General features: G+C 40.3%; 1 protein-coding gene and 1 long non-coding RNA gene across 4 annotated transcripts in view; one reads left to right on the forward strand and one right to left on the reverse strand.

Annotated features, from left to right (window-relative positions):
• The window catches only part of cadm1b (cell adhesion molecule 1b), a 186,266-nt gene that overhangs the window by 38,354 nt on the left and 124,825 nt on the right, over window positions 1-23,087 (reverse strand). For all 3 annotated transcript variants that reach the window (XM_086080310.1, XM_086080308.1, XM_086080309.1), the window contains 3 exons: window positions 19,966-20,112; window positions 12,615-12,767; window positions 9,103-9,240 (listed from right to left, as the gene is read on the reverse strand). In XM_086080310.1, coding sequence (XP_085936436.1) covers window positions 9,103-9,240; window positions 12,615-12,767; window positions 19,966-20,112 — 438 coding nt within the window. The remainder of the gene's footprint in view (window positions 1-9,102; window positions 9,241-12,614; window positions 12,768-19,965; window positions 20,113-23,087) is intronic.
• LOC147171422 (uncharacterized) lies at window positions 15,247-16,954 on the forward strand. The gene is made up of 3 exons (XR_015095556.1): window positions 15,247-15,302; window positions 16,283-16,375; window positions 16,808-16,954. It is a non-coding gene; the product is annotated as an uncharacterized LOC147171422 (long non-coding RNA).

Consider the following 23,087-nt stretch of genomic DNA (forward strand, 5'->3'; position numbering starts at 1 on the left):
ATGAAAACACGACACAATAATGAATAGTTTTCTCAGCAAAATATAGCCAACGAGGGTTACCAAATATGGTAGGAGGTCAACACACCCTAACTCAGTCACCATTTATTCATCCTTCATGTTAAAATTTTTATTTTTTTGGGTGGTAAAACAGACAGAAAAAGCATGATTGAGATAAGAAGAAGAGAAAAAAAAAATCTACACGCAAAACAAAAATATAACATATACACATGTTCGGAAAAGGATTATGATTTTTAATTAACTAAACTGACATATCGTTGCAATTACTTGAAGGTTTATCATATCAATTAAAGCCAAACAACCAAAACAAAAGAAAAATTAACACTTTTAGGAGGCAACATACAACAAATTGGTATATTTTTGCCTTACTGAATTCCTGCCTATTGAAATATTGCTGTGAAAGAATATATCTTAACACGCTTGTCTATCTGAAATTATTGTACTTTTTTTTTTTTTCACACAAAATATTGCAAATGTACGTTTATGGGATGACTTTAAAAAAAGCCCTAACTGGAAGTTGTGAAAAAGATTCTGCCGTAACCCTCAAATCTATCTAAAATGATGGCAAATTTGAGCAATTTAGGAAGGAAAACAGGCACACTTATAGGATGAATGGAAAACAATGGAAAAAATAATGACCAATATAGTAAACGTATATGAATGAATACTGTATTACAAAAATAATCGAACCAAACATTTTACACGTAAATTTGAGTTTTAGTCAATTGATTTCTAATTAATAAAATCACACATGCGTATACTTTAATGCATTATTTAAAAATGTTTTTTCAGGGCAAAAAAATATTTTCAGTGGAACGAGGAAGTGTCGCATCAAAAATTTACTGGGGGCTGGGGGTCGGGGGTTGGGGGGCTGCCGGTTGGTTGGGGTGGGGTCGGGGGGGGGGCGGCTTTGTTGGGGGGGCGGTGGTGGGGGTTGCGGGGTGGGGGGTGCTGGGGGTGGGGGGTGTCTGGGGGATTGGGGGCATGGGGGCGGTTGGGGCTGGGTTGGGGTGGGTGGCGGGGGTGGATGGGGGGCGGGGGGTTGTGGGGGGGGCGGGGGTTGGGGGCCGGTGGGGTGCCTGGTGGGCCTGCAGTGCCCCGTCCTGCTGCGTTGGGCCGGGGGCGCGGGCCGTGTTGGGGCGGGGGGCGCTCCTGCTCCTGGGTTTGCTCTCCGGCCGGTGGCCCTGGTGGGGCCCGGGGGTCGTCCTTTGGCGCTGCCGCGGCCTGGGGGGCCCTGACGTGTTGCGCTTGCTCTGTTCCGGCGGGGGTCGACGGCTCCCCTCTTTGGTGGAGATTTTCATGCATGCCAGATCCACCACACCAGCATCTACCGAAACTCAGACACAATCTGTTTCCTCCTCAGGTTATTGAATCGGTGGAGGCTGGTGTCTCGGATCTCACGCGGCTTCGTCTGTCCTTCCTTCCTTTTCTCGGTCTCTCCGTTGGTCTCTTGAGGCCTCCCTGATTTTATGTTTTTTGGATTTGTTGGGGTCTGGATGTTTCTTGGGCTGGGGAGGAGTTCTGGTGGGGGGTGTCTGGTCGGTGCTAGATTTCACCTTCCTTGGTTTTCTTCGGTCCCCTCGGGTCTCCTGGTGTTCGATTTAGGTGAACGGTATGAGATTTTTTTTCTAATAGGTTTTCTGGTGAGCTAACAAATACACACACGCACGCACGCACGCACGCACGCACGCACGCACATACACATACTCACCCACACACACAAAAAAAAAAAAAAATGTATGTATGTATGTATGTATATATGTATATATGTATGTATATATGTGTATATATATATATATATATATATTTAAAAAAAAAAAAAAAAAAAAAAAAAAAAGGAGCAATGATGATGACATTTCCGAATGAACAATACTGAGCTCTTAAAAAAGAAAAAAAAAAAAAAAAAGAAAAAAAAAGAAAAATTTTTTTTTTACTTAATAAACATAAAAACATGACGTCATGCATATATTGCAGCTCTTGAACGTGGGCATACTTTTCTTACCATTAGCACAAAAACAAAAACAAAAAGTCCGCCATCTGGTATGGAGGTTTGAGTTTTATAATCGAAAAAACTTTTCTGAGTCGCATTTTGAAGACGAGGGTCAGAGAGTGTACTTATCCATGTTGAGGCTTGTCAATTATCGCCATCCGCGCGCAGATGAAAAAAACAGAAAAAAAAAAAACCCCAGCCGCAAATCAAACCGCGGACCCGATTTGAGCGTCGTGGCGCAGACGTCTAATCAAAACACACTTGTGAGCATCAACCACTGATCAATCCCGGCGCAATCAAGCGTAACCTCTGCCAGGGTGACACTTGGCGCTGTCAAACGCTGTCTGAACAGAATATCGAATTAGGAAATCAGACGGCCTTTCAGATGGCGCGCATGCAAAACAAGCTCAAAGAACATGGCGCTAATAAATACAACGTTGTGAAACCAAACAAACTCAAACTTCAGTTCATGTTTTTGTTTATTTGCACTTGATAAAGTTTTTATCTTGCGAGTTAAAACTACAACATCAGACTATTACAATTATATGCCATAATATATATATATATATATATTTTTTTTTACAAGTCTAAGCAGGGCATGTCAGTGAAGACGCACTAGAAGTACGTGAGCCGCTTAGAAAATATTTTTATTTTCATTTGAGCCGCTACTTTTTTTCCCCGTCTCACATCAGTAAGCAGCGACAACTTGGAAACAACTAGAGTAGCCCGCAAACTAGAGAGGTGCGGTCTGATGAGAGCCCAAGTCTCAAAAAACGAAAACGTCATCCCAGGTATGCGGCAATCATCGTTCATACAAAACACAACATGGGGTAAAGCCCGAATGTTTACGAAGCGAGCAAATGTTGATTTCTCGTCGCAACGTTCGCTAAATCTCCTCTAAACGTTCTTCACACATCTGGCTAATATTTGAATGGTTCTTCTTCTTGTCGCAAGGACGTTTTGAACATGTTCTTGTGACAAGAAAAACATTCAAACTGTTGTCGAACGTTAAGCAAATGTGGCAAACTTGAACGAAACCTGACGAGAAGTCAACATTCACTTTTATTCGTTTATGTTCACCCGTCATCAGGATACGGTCTTTAGACATGGTCCGGTCATTTCCTTGTTCCTCGTCCTAACCAATCCATTTTCCTTAACTAAAAAACAAACAAACATGAGAGTGCTTTTAAAAAACAATAACTAAATGAAACTACATAAAAGTAATTATAATTTAAGGGTGTCAAAATTAGTCATGTAATAATAACGCATATATTTGTGGAGACTGGGGTCAAGTTGTATTTTACAATTTTAAGAATGTGCAGAATTTCACAAGTTACTTCATGTTAAAGATGAAATAGCTCTTAATATGGAAAGAACTATGCACTTAGCTGTCGCCAATGTCTTACAAATGCAGTTATGCCATCTAGTGGCAGAAAAATGAGCAATCAATATCACACACGTTTTTCGCAATACAGTACATATTTTTAATTTTAACTAAATTTTATGAAATTACTGTATCAATGACTAAAAGATGCAGCCATATTTCTATTAGTTTAACATTTTGTTCCACTTTTATGTTAATAAGAGTATGAAAACTCAGATTTTTTTTTATTGTACATTTAGAATAAATGAGCAATTAACCGTGAGTTAGCTATTGATTTCATGCGATTAATTACGATAACACATTTTAATCGCTTGACACCCCTACTATAATTATAACCCCCCAAAAAATGTCCTTCAATATTCAACATCATGAACAGGAGCTTTCAGGGTCTCATTTGTATTTATTTCGGCATTATGGCTGTACAGAAGAAAAAGCTTGGGAATTGCAGGGTGTTTCACAAAACGATGTCTCTTTAAGTTACCTTAAATATTTCAATGACTGCTGAAGACATTAAAACCCAACTTAAATGTCCTGAAAGCTGTTGATCTTAATCTTGATTTGATTGTTTTTGTAGCAAAACTGTTTTTTTTTTTACTCTTGCCATTTCTTATTACGATATATAAATGTTTGCAAAATGACATACTAACACCCTGTGTATAAACAAAAAAACTAATACTAAACCTAATAAAACCTAAACTACGAGAAAGCATAAAAAAAAAAACACTCAATACACAATAACTTATTTGGAACTAACTGCATTTAAAAAACAAAAGTCAAACATAATAAAAACTACTAATGAAAAATCCCAAACTATCCCAAACGGTCATGTGATCCGTGTGTTGACACTACAAACTGCCTCAATTGACTCACGACACAATTAATCAACCATCGACCCGGCATGCAATCGGCAAGCAATTGATCGCAATGTTCATCCTCGGTAAAAACGTCTTCATTTATCTTGGCTGAATGTCAGTCAGGCAAATTGCGGAAAGGAAATGCTGACATTCCGACATCTCATCGTTTCAAAGCTCATGAAGAATAGTTGGCACGTATTGTAAATCAAGAGAAAAATTCCGAACCTTGCCCTCAGGAGGATTGTAAGACTCTACCTTGTCTCTGACAATAAGGCTGCACGCACGATTTCTGTAATACTTTTACTTCTACCCCTGCTATTGATTCAGAGCGGCAAATATGAAGCACTAATATTTTCCCAACGAGCAAAGAATTGAGACCGTTTATGATTTCATCTTCTGCAGGCTGTTTCACATAACCGCCCGCAAATTATAAGCATTATTCAGACGACGGAATCAATTCCGTAAAAAGACCAGCAGCAGACAAGCTCGTTTCCGCGTTATTTAAATCATTCCGCTGCTGTAATTTATGTTAATTTTGCCACCTTGTGTGCTGATTCTCTCTCCAGGGCCAGAACCTGCCAATGGCAATCCTGCCAGCTTGATTATTGATTGCAAAACCGATTCTACCGCTAATGCTTGAATCAGCCAGCAGATTTCTTTGTCATGCCTACCCGGTCCAAACAAGGAAAAAATACATACGAGCTATTAAAAATGGTCTCTCCGTCACCAAGGCGATACTAATCTTGATACACTGCAATACAATATATTGTGTAACTTTATCGCCGATGTGATTCAAATATGGTTCGCTCAAATTCTTCTTATTATTATTTTTTTCTTATTTATTATTATTATTTTTTTTAAGAGCTCAGTATTGTTCATTCGGAAATGTCATCATCATTGCTCTTTTCTTTTTTTTTTCTTTTCTTTTCTTATTATTATTATTTTTTTTGTGTGTGTGTGTGGGGGTGAGTATGTGTATGTGCGTGCGTGCGTGCGTGAGTGTATTTGTTAGCTCACCAGAAAACCTATTAGAAAAAATCTCATACCGTTCACCTAAACCAAACACCAGGAGACCCGAGGGGACCAAAGAAAACCAAGGAAGGTGAAATCCAGCACCGACCAGACACCCCCCACCAGAACTCCTCCCCAGCCCAAGAAACATCCAGACCCCAACAAATCCAAAAAACATAAAATCAGGGAGGCCTCAAGAGACCAAAGGAGAAACCGAGAAAAGGAAGGAAGGACAGACGAAGCCGCGTGAGATCCGAGACACCAGCCTCCACCGATTCAATAACCTGAGGACGAAACAGATTGTGTCTGAGTTTCGGTAGATGCTGGTGTGGTGGATCTGGCATGCATGAAAATCTCCACCAAAGAGGGGAGCCGTCGACCCCCGCCGGAACAGAGCAAGCGCAACACCTCAGGGCCCCCCAGGCCGCGGCAGCGCCAAAGGACGACCCCCGGGCCCCACCAGGGCCACCGGCCGGAGAGCAAACCCAGGAGCAGGAGCGCCCCCCGCCCCAACACGGCAGGACGGGGCATTCGCTCAAATTCTGATACAATTCACCCGAATCGGTATCATACGATTCACATTCATTACGAAACAATGCGATTCTTTCAAATTACGAAACATGTCAAATGATGATATATTGTGATTCGCTCTTTTCAGTCCAATTATGATTTAATACAATAAACTCTCATTTCGATTCTACGATGTCATTCATAAAGTATGATACAATTTAATCCAATCACAATACAATACAATCCTTTTCAATTATGAAATGATTCACTCCAATTACAAAATGAGTCATTCCAATTAGGAAGCCTTCCGTCATTGTCAATCCGTAAAATATATTTTAGCTCATTCACTCCCAGCCATTTTCACTAAAGCAACCCCCTTCGCTCCCGGCTGTTTTATTGGATATTGACTGATTTACAAGGCCCACAGAATATTGTGTTCAATTGGTATAAAAACATGGAACCTACCAAAATAAAGATTAGAATCTCTTCCTTCATCAGGAAAAAAAAGTATATTTTTATCTCTTTCTGTTTTGCAGCAATTAGCATTAGAGTATAGCTAAGTTTCATCAATTATCACAAAACTGTTTAGAATTGTGGGGAAATCAGCTTGTTTGCAACATGGCCCCGGTTGATCTCTTATACTCTGCCGCCATCTGCTGGCCGTTTTTTGTAATAACTACCATTGCTTCAACCGTTCTCTGCAGTTGAGTAGCTGCACCAAAGCCTTTCTGTATGCTCTCGCATTAAAAAAACACACACACTTAAAAACGTTTAAATACGTCTTTGGGACACATAACACGTTAAAAATAGAACATAGTTATACGTTTTTTGGGAACAAATGAGTTTCCATCGTGCTAAATTACAGCCACTATTTTTTGTCAGACAGTACATTTCAGTCTGTCAATCGTCAGCTCGTCATCGTTTTTTTTTTCCCGTCATGCAGATTATTTATAAATACAATGTGATTCATTCAAAGTTTGATACAATACAATTGATTCCTTGCAGGTGTAATTCGCTCCGATTATATGATTCAAACCACTTATAATACGATCCACAGCATTTACGATTCTCTCCAATTACGTTGCAATAATGTTTATTTTTATTTTTTTTTACTTCCCGCATCCCTCGTGGCTGTGGATTATTGTTGGGCGGATCGATACTAAAATATCCAATAGTAGCTTTCCTGATACCTATAACAAAATTGTGAAACTATTGTAATGGCATATTTTGATGGCAATTTACTCAGCAACAATTTGACGCGGTTTGACATCCTTAAGGATATGTGTGCCATCGATCGTGGATTAATCACTAGTATTTGACGATTCTAATTATTGCATTCGATGTCATCTTACACAATTCTTCATCAACACCTCATAAACAAAGATGGACTCCCCCGAGGGAAACGCTGGCGGCGCAGATGACATTTCGCGTCAGATTGGCCCTTGTCTAAATATTTCATCTCGCGACAAGACCAATGAATCCTGTCTATTCTAATACACACAGAATTTGACAACAGGCCCACACAGATCCACTCTGAGTAAATACCAAAAATGAATATCCTCCCCTTGCTGTACAATAATGAAAAATTGATGACCCTTAATCATAACTGAGAGGCAATAAGGATTATTCCACACCCCCAGGTTACACCTCTGTGAGAGAGCCCAAGATGCGGAAATGAAGATGAAACGCACAAATGTGAATTCATAACACTGTCTGTGAGTTTGCCCGTGTATAGATTCTTTCAAGGCTGCACAATAGATTTATGGCCGTGAAATTCCATCAGCATTCAACTTGTTTAACAGAGCCGTGAGAGTAAATATTTTGGGAATTTGAAATCACACCACGGGACGCAGAGGCTTGATGATTTATGAGAAAACATTCAGCAACATGAAGCTCTTAACGCGTGGCTTGATCACGACGTCCTTCTGCTGAGCAGGCAAAAATAATAAATAATAAATATGGAATGGCTCTCGGGGGGGGGAACAATCCTAAACATGCTCGTCTGAAAATTGCCAATGAAAAATCTTGGCAGTCTGCGCAGCTCTATGTGCTTCATGAGGTTGAACGTCGCCACTTTTGGCCCCCGATGCAAGTGGACCGTAATGACAAAAAAGTAAAAAATAATGTGGACCAAAATGCAGCATTATGTATATGCCGCCACTCCCCAACGGAAATTGGTTGTTGTTTTAGTGTAACTCTTTTGTTGCTTGTTACTGTAATATTAGCGTGGCTAATCCTACGGAGACACATTTCTCGTGTGCTAACTCGGCAAAAACGATTCCGATTGTTTGCTGCCAAAAAACAACAAAATGTATGAATGTGTAAATAATAAAATGTGTAAAAAAGTAAATCTACATTTTAACAAATTAACTTGGACCTCTGGGTGTGGACCTTGGCAAAGCGAGGCGTCTTTGTGTCGCTGGCCGTACCCAACGCTTCAAACATCGTATGGTTAATCTCTGCTAAAGCGATTACTATCACAAACTCAGAGTAGTACGCTACGAGTATTTCTCGTAAGTTTCATCGTTTTTTTCTTGCAAATCTCCCACTTTATAAAGTCGCGTTTTTTTTTCTCAGAATATTGCCCACACCCTCTAAAAAAAATACGGCCCTAATACGCCGTCGTACTATTGAAATATATAGGGGGATTTTTGTTAATTTTGTAATAAAAAAAAAATCGTCAATAACCTCCTGTATGTGTTTCCCACCCAAAAAATGGGAGTTCGCATAACTCCCCTAAAATCATTGAAAAAACAGTATGCAGGGGTCCACTGTACAGAATTACAGCTGTAATTCCGCTTCTTACCTCTTTTACAACTTCCAAATTAGGATTTTATTTTCATAATATTTTGTGGCCTTCTTACTCCTTTGTCATTTTGTTCCTGGCAGAGATATTACTGTACACGTAATATTGTCACTGTCAGGCAGAAATGTCCAAATTTGGTCATTTTCATGTTTTCTCTCTCTCACAAATTGTCACTATTGATCATTCCTCACGTAGGTCTGTTATTTTTCCAACATAATTCACCAATCTAAAAAAGCTTGACTTCTATGACGATGCAACGTTTATGTCTAAAGAAACACTTTTTTTGTTTGTTTTCCTTTTCTTCAAAAACAGAGATGGAGAATCATGCCTGACGTCACAAATAATGTAGTAGGAGGGTTGGGAGGGAGAGCATACACACGTAAGATACCGATACTAATCACAGACAGGAATTTTCTCCTTTGGCTCAACCGCCCGCCACGTACCTTGTCAGTGTTCCATACGGCACAATTTGTTCTCAGCTGCAGACAACCGGGCATGAAGTCATGTGGAGACTTGAATTTGGACCTACCTGTCATTTCCTCGTCTCCTTTCATCCATCTGATGGAGGCCGCCGGCTTGCTGCCGGTGGCCGTGCAGGTGAGCTCCGTCTCGTTGCCCTCGCTGACCACGTCCTCGCGGCTCTCGATGACTGGGCTTCCCGGAGGCACTGGTGCACAAAATAATGGCCGCAGTGATGAGGACCAACACATTCATAAATTGAACAGGGTGGACGATTTCATGGAGGTGAAAATTGCAAGGTGTTGAGAAGGGGTGTGCGCATATACCCACAAAAGAACATTTGATATGGTTTCGGATACGTGGGGTGAGAAAGGATTCAAATGCAGTTTGATTTGAAAGTGGAACGATTCGATTGGGTTTTCGACTCAGTGGGATTACGGTTCGATTCGATATGGTAGGGCTCAGTTTTTTGTTGCCATTTAAATGAATTTGTCAGTGCCGGTACTTTACATGTGCCATTTCCTTCCAATAAAATATAGATATCCCTCAAATAAAAGACGATTTGATACGTATCTCGATATATTAAAAAGTAGATCGATTCGATTTAATTCCATGCACTCGCATCTTTTAATTCAAAAGACAGTTTTCCGGTTCAAACCGTTTTTGTTACATCGCCGAGTCTTGAGCCAACTGCCTGACTAATATTTTCAAGCCATTAAGTGCGTAAACCAATGGAAAATTGTATCGTGTCTGAATTGGGGTAATACTAGTTTGGGATTTTTCATTATAGTTCATTTTCATTTCGTTTTGACTTTTGTTTATTAAATTCAGTTGTCATAAAATAGTTTTTAGAGTCGGTTTGTTTTAGTGTAGTTTTTATTAGTTTTAGTCTCTTAAAACAGTATATGTGGCACATTTCTTTAGTTCAAGATGAAAACAAAAACTAAATAATATCGAGTGATAAAGTAAATTACAATTTGTACTGTTCGACCTACCTTCTTCTGTACGGCCGTACAGTGACAACAAAATCAATACATTTAAAATAAACCCCAAAAGCTCATTCACAAATTCACAAATTATAAAACAAAAAAAATCATCGTTTTTGTTATAATGAGTTCGTTTTATAAAACTATTTTTTTTTACAGCTCTCTCATTTTAATTTTATTTCTTTAGCAAAAATATTATGTTTCAATTTTAGTTTTACGTACGGTAATTTTGTTAGTTTTTGTTGACAATAAAAACCTTTTCTGCATATGTCCTTTAACTGTGAAAGCTTGAAACTTTAATAATGTGAATACTGTAAATGTTACGAATATGTATAACATTCTACCAAGTAAGTTTCCAGTACAAACTTTATTGTAAGTTCTCTTCAGTGTGTCCATGCGGCCCAAACAAGTTTGAAAAATGTGTTGCATTCGCCTTTGAACGCTGGAGCAGAACTCACAGAAAAGGATGAATAAGTCAAGATTTAAATATGAAAAAAACGTATTCTTGCATCGAGCCAAATAACTTCTCCATGCATAGAAAGCAGGATACACTTCCCTTACTTTGCGAATTAGTCATCGGGCTGAACTCTAGTCGCTTGAAAGCCAAAAGTCAAAGGGGGGCTCCTTCCAAAGACTCTTCAATGCAACCCTGCTACTGTCGGCCTCAATTGTACAAGTCGAGCAATTACTTTAAAGTGCTTTTAATTCCTTTCATTTCCCGCCGGGATGTTGGCGTGTATAATAAAGCTTCAACTAGAGTCATTTTAGCGCAAAGCATCACAGTGAAGGCACAGCTGACTCTCAAAGGGGAATGCTTTGGGAACAACCAAGTCAACATTCACTGGAATTCACACAGTCAACACAGCTGCCAAGACCGCCGCCGCCATCGGTTTGAGCATCTGCTCCTTTTTCCCCACTGAGGGTCCTTAATTGGCTGACATTTTGTTTCGACTGCTAAAGATGACGGGATCAAAGATGACTACTATCCATAATGCAACATATAAGATAATAAAAAAAAAAAAGTCAGACATCGGAGGGTTGAGAGGGAGTGCATGTGGTACACATCACAGGAAAGATGACAAAAACTCAGAAGACGAATAGGAAGGAGCGCATACAAAGTGAGATGAAGTGTGAAGGGGGCGAGAGGGAGTGCACACACTCCATGACACAACTAAGACATGGGGGAGTGAGCAAATAAAAGAAGAGGAGTTGGAGGGAGTGCATACGCTACACCTAAAAAATAAGATAAAGAATTGGGGAGTGCATAAGGTACCAGTCAATTGAAAGAAAATGTTAGATGAAGCGGTGTGAGAAGAGTACATATGCCACACATCATAACAAAGTTATGTTTTAGAGGAAGCGTAGAAGAGAGTGCATACCTACATGGAACGTGTAAGATAAAATGTAAGCAGAGGGGTAGGCGGGAGGGAGCCCATACACCACACATCACAATTAAATATAAAGCATACGAGAGGAGAGGTAGGAGAGAGTGTGTATGCAACACATCACATGTAATATGAAAAAATATGTGCAGGGAGGGTTGGAGGGAGTGCATGTGGCACAGATATTAAGACAAAATCAAGTCTGAGAGGACAGGGAGAAGGGAGTGCATACGCAACATGTCACCAGTAAAACAAAAACAACAAAAACAGTCTGAGAGGAGGGGTGTGAGGCAATACGTATGGTACATGTCACAAGATAGACGGCAGGAGGGGTAGGAGGGAGTGTATACGGCACATGTCAAAAATAATAAAGTACGAGAGGAGGAATTAGAGGGAGAGCAAATTATACATGTTGCAACTGCTAAAATTGCGAGAGGAGGGGTTGAAGAGAGTGCATACGGTACAAGCCAGATGGAAAAATGTCACATGCATGAAAAAGATTATGAAGAAGGATAAGTCATAGTTTAGGCCACACTTTACTGGTAAGATTTAAAAAAAAAAGTGTGAGAGGAGGATCGGAAGGAAGTGCATACATAGCCTGTCACATTTAAGAGGGAGGGGTTGTGGGGTAGTGTTTTTAGTCCATTCCTCAAGTAAGATAAAGTATAAGAGACGTAGTCGGAGGTACTGATAAATGGTTCCTGATAGGACGGTTGAGAGGGAGTTCATACAGTGCACGTTAAAAGTAAATTAAAGAGTGAGAAAATGGGTTGGAGGGAGATCAAATGTGAGATGGGGCATACATTAGTGATGGCAAAATGAAGCTTCATGAAGCATTTGCGATATTTTTTGACTCCTCTAGATGGTGCTCTTGGTTTAAAGATAAAGGCAAGTGCAATGAAAATGGATTACATTTGCATTGCATCTTTGAATCATGAGTGCCATCTAGAGGAGTCAAAAAATATCGCAAATGCTTCATGAAGCTTCATTTTGCCATCACTAGCATACATTACACCACAATTAAGAGTAAGATGACGTCGAGAGGGAGCGCATACGACATATGTCACAAATAAGATAAAGTATGATAGGAGAGGTAGGATGGAGTGCGCATCCTTCAAAAGTCTGACCTAGTGAGCGGGAAGGAGTGCATACATTTGACAAGAAAAGTACAAAAGTGAGGCACACATACAGTATATGTGCCTCATATACCTTACCTAGGACGGTGATGTCCGCGTAGGCCTCCTGAGGGGGATCAGTGTAGAGCTGACACACGTAGCGTCCCTCGTCGGAGAGTGACACATTGGACAGGGACACCCGCAGTTCGTTGTCAGAGAAATTGACCAGCTGGAACCGGCTGTCCTTCAGGGCTGTGAGGGGACACACGCCAGACAATGAGGAGTCATGCACCAACGGGAGGGAAAAGTCCTCCGGAATACAGCAAAGGCTGAGGATGAGTGCTCGGGCGGTGGAAGACAAAGGAGGCAGGAGGAGAAAATCAGATAAGGGAGGAGTGGAAGGAGCTTTGTGAGCTCTCCTTAATTGAGTCAAAGAAAAGTGGGCTTCCAAAGTGATTCATACGGGTTGATTTATAAAGTAGCTTCACAGTCGGCGGAGCACTCGCCAAGACAGGAAAGTGTGAGGAGCACTCATGAGGACTCCTAACAAGCCGGCAACTCCTAAAACAGCCTGCTGCTCCTTGTCACGGATGGATGCATCACACTCCAATTCAAAAATACGGAATACATTCAAAAATAAATTAAAGCAACTGCACGTAAAAGTCTCTTATAACAACATTTCGGCAGATTTCTTTTTCCTTCCAGTTCACATAAAAATGCATTCACGCGCTGTCAAGTGCATGCCAAAGCAACAGGTGGCACCGTGAGCTTTTTAACTTTGTCATAAAGGCATTCATTGACGTCAGTCCTACATATTGTCTGTTCTCGGGTACCACGTTAGAAGATTAAGTTAAAGTGGGAGGGAGTGCATACATTATATGTCCCAAATCGGATTAACAATTTTGAAAGGAGGGCTGAGAGGAAGTGAACACAGTACATGTTCCAGTTAACATCAGGGCAGGGAGAGTGGGGAGAGCATACAGTACAAGTCACAGGTTAGATAAAACATGAGATGAAGGATGGGATGGAGTGGGAAGTGAATGCATACGCTACACTTTATAAATAAGATAAATAATATGAGGGAGTGCATACTGTACATGCCACATGTGAGATGTGCAGAAGAGGGGTAGGAGGGAGTCCATGCAGTACAAATCCCATGCAAGAAAGAGTAAGATGATGGATGGGATAAAGTGAGAAGAGGAGTAGAGAAGAGTGCATACACTGATTGCAATATATAGGATAAAAAGAGAATTGCATACGGTACACGATAAAAGTAAAATAAAGTGAGAAGAGGGTTTGGATGGAGTGCATGCTGTCATTGCTGTACCCATTCCAACTAAGATAAAGTGAGAGGAGGGGAGAGAGGTAGTGAATGCGGTACACATACGTTCCAGTTAATATCAGGTGTGAGGAGAGGCATCAGAGTGCATATGTTACACTAACAAGCAAGATACAAAGTTCAATGAAGGTTAGGATTAGTGGGAGGGAGTGCATACGCTACACTTAAACAATAAGAGCACGTGAGGTAGTGCATACAGTACACTTGATATGTGAGATGTACAGAGGAGGAGTGGAAGGGAGTGCATGTGGTGCATGTTACAATTAATACATGTGCGAGGAGGTGTTGGGGAGTGCATACGGTACGAGCCACATGCAAGAAAAAGTGTTATGATGGATGGGACAATGTGAGAAGAGGAGTGGAAAGGAATGCAGACATTACATGTTAAACTATATAGGGTAAAAAAATGTGAAGGAGTTCATACACTACACATTGTAAGAAAGATAAAGTGAGAAGAGGGGTTAGTTGGAGTGAACGTGGTAAATGCTCCAATTAATATCAAGTGCGAGAAGAAGGACTGAGGAGTGCATATGACAGCACATGTAAGACAAAGTGACATGAAAAATGGGATGTAGTGAGGAGAGAAGTGGGAGGGAGTGCATACGCTACACACTAAAAGTAAGAAGAGTGAGAAGGAGCGCATACATCACACTCCACAGGTAAGATAAGGAAAGAGGAAGAATGGCAGGGAGCAAATCCAGTACGTGGCACAAGCGAGATAAAGTGGAAGAAGGGAGTGCATGCAGTTGATCTTACAATTAATGTGTGGGAGGAGGGAATCAAGTACGATAAAACACAAGATGAAAGGTGGGCGTGAGTGAGAGGAGTGCATACACCCCACATAATAGGTAAGGTAAAGAGAGAAATAGATTGCACTTCACTGCGCGCGCTGCCTGGCACAAGCAAATAAAAAAGTGAGCAAATAAACGCCAGAGTCATCAATTGCAAATACGATATGTGTGTTTTTATTAGACATGCCCTCATCCCATTGATAGTAGACTAACATACGGGTGAATTAAATTCTCGTTAATGTTGGCATGCTCAGTTGAAGCCAATTTTTTCATCCCAGTGCGCTCTTTTACATAAACATCTTTAGCTGATTTGATCAGTGCGGGCGCCATTTGATGCTCTGACCTCTCCTCCTTTATCAGGTTCTTTGGAGAGATAACCAATTCCTTGCTCCCGCCGCCACTTAAAGCGCGGGGGACGTTTTTGCTATTCCCATCAGGCTCGGCAGTTATTATCACGATCATTACTCAAGGTCTCGGGGCAGCATCAACATGAAATCCCATCCCCTCCCCCGATATAATTTGAGAGCTCTCATAGAGGACTCCGAGGGGAACAATGGCGCTGGTGTAACTTGGAGAGTCACAACACCTGTTAGGGAGGGATATCCTGACACCCCCGAGACTTCGGGCGGAGATTAAACAACACCAACAACGTGAGAGGTAAAGTGCTTACGAGTGCACTTCAAATGTTCACGTGCTGCCATTTGTGCTGTTGTATTAGAACGTGGAATAATCACACGCAGCTAACAAATGTTAGCAGGCAGTACCATTAGCATATTAGCATTAACTAATTGTCCGGAGGGTTATTTTGGAAAGTGGAAACTGTCTTTAAAAAGTAATTACAATTTTAATTTAAAGTTCAAGTCAATTTCCAGGCTAAGTTAGCGTATCCTATTAGTGAATTTGTTTGTCTATAAGCTAGTTCCTGGTGTTTGTTAGCTAGCAGGTTACCTATAGGCTCACTGACAAGGACTCTACCGTTTGCATTCTGGGGTGGAAGGAATGCTAATGTTGTTACCCACATGGCAAAAAAAAGTTAGCATCAAATGATATCCTCTAGTTAAGGTAAAAAGAAGAATCATGGAGCGCATTCCAAAAACTCGCTGATCCACAAATCAACACGCACTAACTATATATATATGGCAATTTGTCTGTAGGACAAAAATTAAAACTATTTTATACATTCAGTATTGACAGAATTGTGCTTGTCTGAAGTTTTCCCAAAAATATCCCCCCCACAAAAAAACATTCGTGAATATGGGATGGTGTCCCCCAGGGGTCACTACGAGAGCCCCTTATTTAACACACACGTCAATTATTTGTTTGTCCGTCTGTCCAACGAGCTATTCATCAATCCAGCTGTCCAGCTATCTTTCGTGCTAATTTTGTTACCAATGCGTGTCAAATTTTTGCTTTTGCTAACCTATGCTCCGTTTCTGTCAATCACAACTTAGCATCTAATTGACTCACTTTGCGGTCACACACAGACATTTGAAACAAGATTGGGAATCGGGTTCCAGCCATTTAAAATCCACCTTTTTCAAAGACAGTCGCCTCCAGAAGCGCGCCGCAGTGCATAAATAAGAGTTTCGCCTCATCCACAGAGACGCTGGGATAAACCCTCATTTTTCCCATCACAGATGTCAGCTCTGCCAAATTGCATGTCATTTCGCATAGATCTCGCCGAATAAACGCCTCGGCTCGACAAGACTGTCCCAGACTCAACCTGTAAGGTAATTTTTATTTACTCGCACCAGGAGAGATGTGTGTATTCGCTCCTTAGTGTTGGGGGTGAAAACACGATCATGACGGTGTTTGTGTGAATCTGTCTTCCTGTGCGGCCCCCGTGTCACTGCCGCTGGCAAGCTAGTACACCACCATTTTGTTAATTTTTTTATTATCGTGTCCGACCACCATGTTTGACAGCTAACATTGTTATGTTACTGACTTGGGGGTAAGGTGGGCGATCATTTAGGAGGAGCAAATGGTAGAATATTTGCAATAAATGTTTATGTCATATCGTTTCCAATTCTGTATATTCAGCATTTTGACGAATATCGGCATTTTGAAGGATCATATGGCCGATAATAGATCCATTTAAAAAACTGTTAACTTCAGGAAACTATTTATAGATATATAATTGTTGTATTTGTTTTTATTTTCAGAGATGCTGCTGATCCTGGGAACTCTCTGCACATACTGTTTTTGTTTGAAATCAAAATTAAGATAAGTAAAAATGTAATACTTCAGATATTTTGAAATTTTGGAATAATTTATATACTATAGAAAACATTTGTTTACGTTTTGAAAACATGCTACTGCCCCTAAGAGATACCGGAACTGAGGTGTCTATTGACTAAGATTTGTTTTTAAAAAAACAACTAAAAACTATTATACATAAAAAAAATATTTTATGAACTATTAAAGTTATTGAATAAACTTAAACTTTAAAATTCCCCCAAAATTAACAGCTGGAGTTTGGATTTTTTCAAATTTTGATGTCCATATTTTCCCTTTTAGTGAAAATGAGTATCGACAAATACTGGTTATCGGCGTCCTTGACTACTAATAATCGGTATCGGCCCTGAAAAAAACATATTGGTCTCTCTCTAGTATATGAGCACCTTAATTTGCATTAATAGCTATCTATGGAAATGCATCTTGCTGAGGCTGCATTAGAGTGCCTCGTTGTCAACTGTGAGTTTACACATGCCATTGAGAGAAAAGAGAAAGAGCAAAGGGGGAACAAAAATAAATCAATCTGAAATGACAGCAAGCGTGTGGACGAGGGCTTCACGTTGGCATTCCTTTTTTTTAGAGTGCCTCATTGTTGGCCATGAGTGCACGCCTGTCACAGAGAGAGAAAGGTTTTGGAGTCTGATTTGTACCAGTACTTTACGCATGTGTGCCACAGTGTGAAAGTGCACACAAGCTGGAAAATATACTGTACTCTATCTGCATAAAGCAAAGTTTGAAAAATGCAGAATCGTCTGTATGCTCTCAAGATAAACTCTCCAACTCCCATGATGCTTTTGGAAAAACGGGAGAAGACAGCACGCGTCTTTAACTAGCAAAACTTGCGAATTAACAGCTGGGCTGCGGTATAGACGCAAATGTTCTCCATCACCTTGAAGGCTGGCTTGTATCCCAGACACAAACGAGTGAAAGAAGCGCAACTGGGGGGGGGGGGGGGGTACCCAAGTGAAAAGTAGACGAGGCCCATATGCTCATGCATAATCATAACGTTCAATCTCCTAATCTAAGAGATTATCGTAAAATCGAACAGTGACAAGGACACAAAAGTATTCCCATTATGGCCCGGCGGAGAATTATCTCATATTAATCTCGCTCGCTTCCTGAGCTTAATGACTTGTGCTAAAGTGGCAAACGTCAAGGACAGATGGAAATCACGTTTTTCACGCGTACGACGCAAAGAAGGCGGGCCGGGCGGCGGAAAACCTTCCAGCTGCTCATGTAATGGCTGAGCAAAAAAAAAAATTCTTTATTTCTTACGAGGTGCGTCCTGATTTGCAAATGATGCGAATCGCGTGACTAAATGATGTTGGCATGGACAGAAACTCACACTTTATGAAGTATAATCCCTGAAAGTACGCCGACTAGACAATGCCTTTTGTTCTTTCATGAAGTACAAGACTATATTTGCACGATTTATCATTTCTCGTGAGAATTTGGTGGTAAAAATAAAATCTTCAAACTGGACTATTTCACTGCATGGGTTTTGTTTAGATGCACAACCCCCCACAGTGATGAAAACTGGCAATTCCTGCAATAACACAACAAACATGTCACATTCTCCCAAAGAAATATCCTTTTTTTTTTAAACTCTAATTATGGTTTCATATTTTCAAAGTGATTAGAATTCATTGATTTAATTGCTTCATGATGTGTTGTTTTGTGTTTCTCTATATTTTATTGTATGTCTACATTTTATGTATGTTTTTATTTTTACTTTCTAAACGCTGGAAACGCAGCTCTCCTTAGGATAGTCCAATGGTGCAGCCGGGTTCCAAGTTCATACTGTGCCCGCCTTCTCTCTCTCTCTCTCTCTCTTTTTTTCATCTAAGAAAGTCGGGGTGCTCAAAGTTGCTTTTACACAGTAAATTTTGTCGAGTACATTTTACTCTAAAAAGACTATATTCAGTCTCAGCCTAAACTAGAGTAAATTTTACACTTGGAAGAGAGTAAAATGTTCCAAATAAAAATAAAAAAATCACTCAAGGGTTGAGGAACGATCACAGAACCTTGAGCTATGCCGGTCCTTGTGTGTCAGTATAACTCACACCATTTTTGGTCTCCTTTTGGACACACCAGCAATGTTATCCAATAGTCGGCATGTCATAGTTCAAGTAATAGAGGGGGACAAAAAAAACTTACCGGACGGCCACCATTCCGTTTAAATGAAAGGATGAGTTAAGGCAGAGTGCTCAGATAAGAGCAGCAAACAAAACAAAAAAGTCATTTTGCAAAATAATACGAAATCCCCTTCATGATGAAGGTTGTGGGACTGTTCCTGAACCCTTGAGTGATTTTTACTTCTTTTTTTTAATTTATATATATATATATATATATATATATATATATTTACTAACCACAACACTCTTCTGAGTGTAAAGTTTAGACTGTGACCGAATATAGTCGTTTTCAGAGTATAAAATTGTTTACAAAATTGACTGTGTCTGTTTTTTGGATGCGGAATTTCTCTTTTAGAGATCAATAAAGTAATCGGAATCTGAATCGATTTTATTTTATATTCGTTTTCTATTTCTATTTATTATTGTTATTGTTACAATATTATAATTGAAATACACTGTTAAGAAATAAATACAAAATACATTGAGAAAGAAATACCAAACTGTCAACAGTTTTGTACAAAAATCCAACACATTTCTTGTCAATTGAGTTGTCTGTCATAAAGGTAGAAAATGAGCTCAAGGCCAACAAGGCCGACCTTTCAACAAAATGCAAATCCACCATTGAAACCATGACAGAGCCAATATGTCTGGATATATGCCCAAGTAGAGTAGGAATATTGCAGAACTTTTCATAAAAGCCCGTGATAACCTTTCGCGAGAAATTAATAAGGAGGCGGCCCTGACTCACGACCCATTAAGACGACTTATAAACCGCGAGTCGCTTAACAGTGTGAGGCTGTGCTGCGCGTGACCATCATTTAGAGAAAATGTGATGCCGTTGTAATATCATCTAAATGTAAAGTAATCACTTTTGAACACTATATGTCTTAAGTTACAATATATATATTCTTTATCCTGTGTGTGTATTTGACTGTGTTCCGCCGACTTACGTCTGAGATCCTTGAAGTAGATCGTCTGTCTGTTGGGGTTGAGCAGCTGGATGACCGAGTCGTCGTTGTTCTTCACCCTGCAGCTGATGGTTGCCATCTCGCCCTCCACCACCGAAACATTGTCCGTCATCAGGTTCTGACCTTCCACTTCAACACGCACGCACACGGAGAAAAGACCAAACACACAAACGTTACCGTCTGGACATTTACTGCCTGACAAATATTTGCGCTTCTTTCGTCAACACGACGCAACAATGCGACGCTGCACAAACAGGCCTTGTGTAGATTGTGCAGCCGCAGTCTAATCCGTTTAATATAAGAGTGCCATGTTTGTCACTATTGATCTCCCTCCCGCCCCCGGATCCGAGTGCCGGGCCCCCGTGAGTCAGCGCCAGATGGGCTGCAAGCTTGGCTGCCCACGAAAAGGAAGCTGGAAAGCAGCAGCTAGGAGACAAAGGAACGTGAAGAGGAGCTGGGACAAAATAGATGGACATTCCGATATATTGAATTGCTATATTTTGGGGGTACAGTATCGATACAAAAGCAGGTTTTAATAATCTAGTGATCATGACACGTTTTTCTTCATAAATCAGCGCTCCCCAACAGTTACAGAGCCAACGAACATATATTTCACATTAGAAAAATCTGAATTAGTTCAAAACGGTTTGCATGTCATTCCCCCTACGCAATATGAGGATGGATGACCATCCTTCCATAAGCCATAGTTACTTTTTACTGTATGGTGTGGAGAATGACATGGTGGACATTTTTGGCTGATGTCAGCATTTAATGATGACATGGTAGACATTCACTTAGCTACAAAATATTTATCGTAAAACTATCCACTGTTTCAGACAAAATAGTTTGTAGTGTCACTTAATTAAAACATCGGAGGGTTTCTTAAAGGGTTGGTTACACCATAATGACAGGGTGGACAGCAATTTCTAGTGATACAAAATCTAGTGATACAAAATAGTTTCTTAAGTGCGTCCTCGCACACTTTTTTTTTTAAATATATAAATAAATGGCAAGCAGATAATGTGCAATGCAACCAGCAGATTACGTACGTTTGCTGACAGGGTGGACAATGACATGGTGGACATTTTTGGCTGACGTCAGCGTTTAATGATGTCATGGTAGACCTTCACTTAGCTAGCTGACTCAAGTTTAACAAATATATGTCGCATTTCTGAAAGATGTTTATATCAATTGATATCTTACAATGACAGAGGGGACATGTTAACATTGACTACATCCAACTACGCACATCATATAATTGCAAAATATTTATAGTTAAACTATCCACTGTTTCGGACAAAATAGTTTGTAGTGACACCTAATCACATCGAAGGGTTTCTTAAAGGGGTGGTTACACCATAATGACAGGGTGGACAGCAATATCCATGCAAAATGCATGCATACTGTGCATCAATTGGGGGGGAAAAAGTATAAAATGAGGGATATATATTTTAAGAGACGTATTGTACTGGTATGTGTATGAATATTTCTAATAAGACATCAGAGTTTCATTATTCTGCTACATTTTAATTCTGATTAGGACAAAGGCACCCATTTATTGTGGGGTGTTGTTTCTAACCTTTATTATTTCAGGCACTTATTATTCCGCTCACTTTTTTTGCCATGCAAATAACTCACAGATAATACTTCCTATTTCTACCGTTCAAATTTCAACTTGCTACAAAAGATCCCGCCTTCCTGGGAATATATCATCTGATTCCTCATTACTTATAGTATTCACACAATTTAACGTTAAATATCAACTTTCCCCCATTCATTTTCAATGGGACAAACATTAAATTTTTTCCAAGTTTCACTTTTCATGCCAACTTCCATACATGCAAATTATCATCATTACTAGCTGTCTGATTTTGCTCAAGTAGTGCATTTGGTAAAGTGCATTGTCCAGTAACCATGAAGTTGCGGGTTTGAATCCCACCTCCGACTGTACGTTGCAAATATATCCTTGGCCCTTATGCTAAGTGATACCAACTATCTGATCAGGAAAGGCATTATAATTTCACTGAAATTATTAGACGCATGTGTCCGCATTCAGCTTTGTTACCGCAGCGTCAGCTGACACTTTTCAATGTAAATATGCCATCAGCCATGATTTTCGACAACTCCAGTTAGCTCAGAGAAGCTGGGTTCAAACCCCATTTGGACCACATTTTAGTACATTCAATGGTTTGAATCCCGCCTTAGACTGCTTGCACAACTTTTCTTTTATTCATTTATCTTTCAACTACAATTAATGAGTAATTTTCACATAATTTATCTTTCAATTCATAAGCATTCTGCATACATTCAAATCTTAGCATTCAGCTATTAGCATTCAGCGTTCAGCATTCCCACGCAATTTCTCCACAAACTGCACTATGTCTAGTTATAGTTTCCCCCATTGCGAGGCCACTACTCCCTTCACTTTCAAAGACGTCGTGATGTATCATGGAATATTTTCTCCCACTATATTGATTGACACGATAATATCTTTAAAAAAGGAAAGGAGGAGGTGCAGCTGGATGGCGTTGATGGGCTAAGCTTTATCAGAGCCCTCCATCTGAGCGTCCATGTGACCAATGTGTGCTCAGTGTGCTGCCGTCTATCTCTTGGCATGGAAAAAGAGCTTGGGAGAGGCTCTCGGTACACAAGCGCTGTACCGAGACAGACCCCGGACCTTGTCGCCGTAACTCACACCTCTCGCGCGCACACACAAAAAAAAAAGGCTTTTGTTCTTCCTTTGCCGTTTTCTGGGAGAGAATTTAAAGTCACCTTGTGCTATTTTTACTCACGCCAGGAATACATTAGAATGTCTCAGATTCACACCAGTGGAGGCGCAACGCTATCAGCTGCAGACGCAGGCGCAAACATCAGAAGCACATTTACATGCCCGAGTCGTCACACAAACCTCTATTGCTTTGTGACATTTACAAAGTGGAGAGGAAGAATAAAAGGAAAAATAAAAGAGGGACGCGCGTTTGTTTCGCCTCCGCAGAGATAATGGGAACAGGCAGGCAAACTAACATGATTGACTATGAACTCCCGCAATAAGAAATTAACCTTCCGCGTAAAACAAAACAAAAAAAAACAAGGTCCTCGGACCA

The sequence above is a fragment of the Leptonotus elevatus genome, chromosome 7 (assembly GCF_054856555.1).
Source record: "Leptonotus elevatus isolate MCC_2025b chromosome 7, RoL_Lele_1.0, whole genome shotgun sequence".
Taxonomy (NCBI): domain Eukaryota; kingdom Metazoa; phylum Chordata; class Actinopteri; order Syngnathiformes; family Syngnathidae; genus Leptonotus; species Leptonotus elevatus.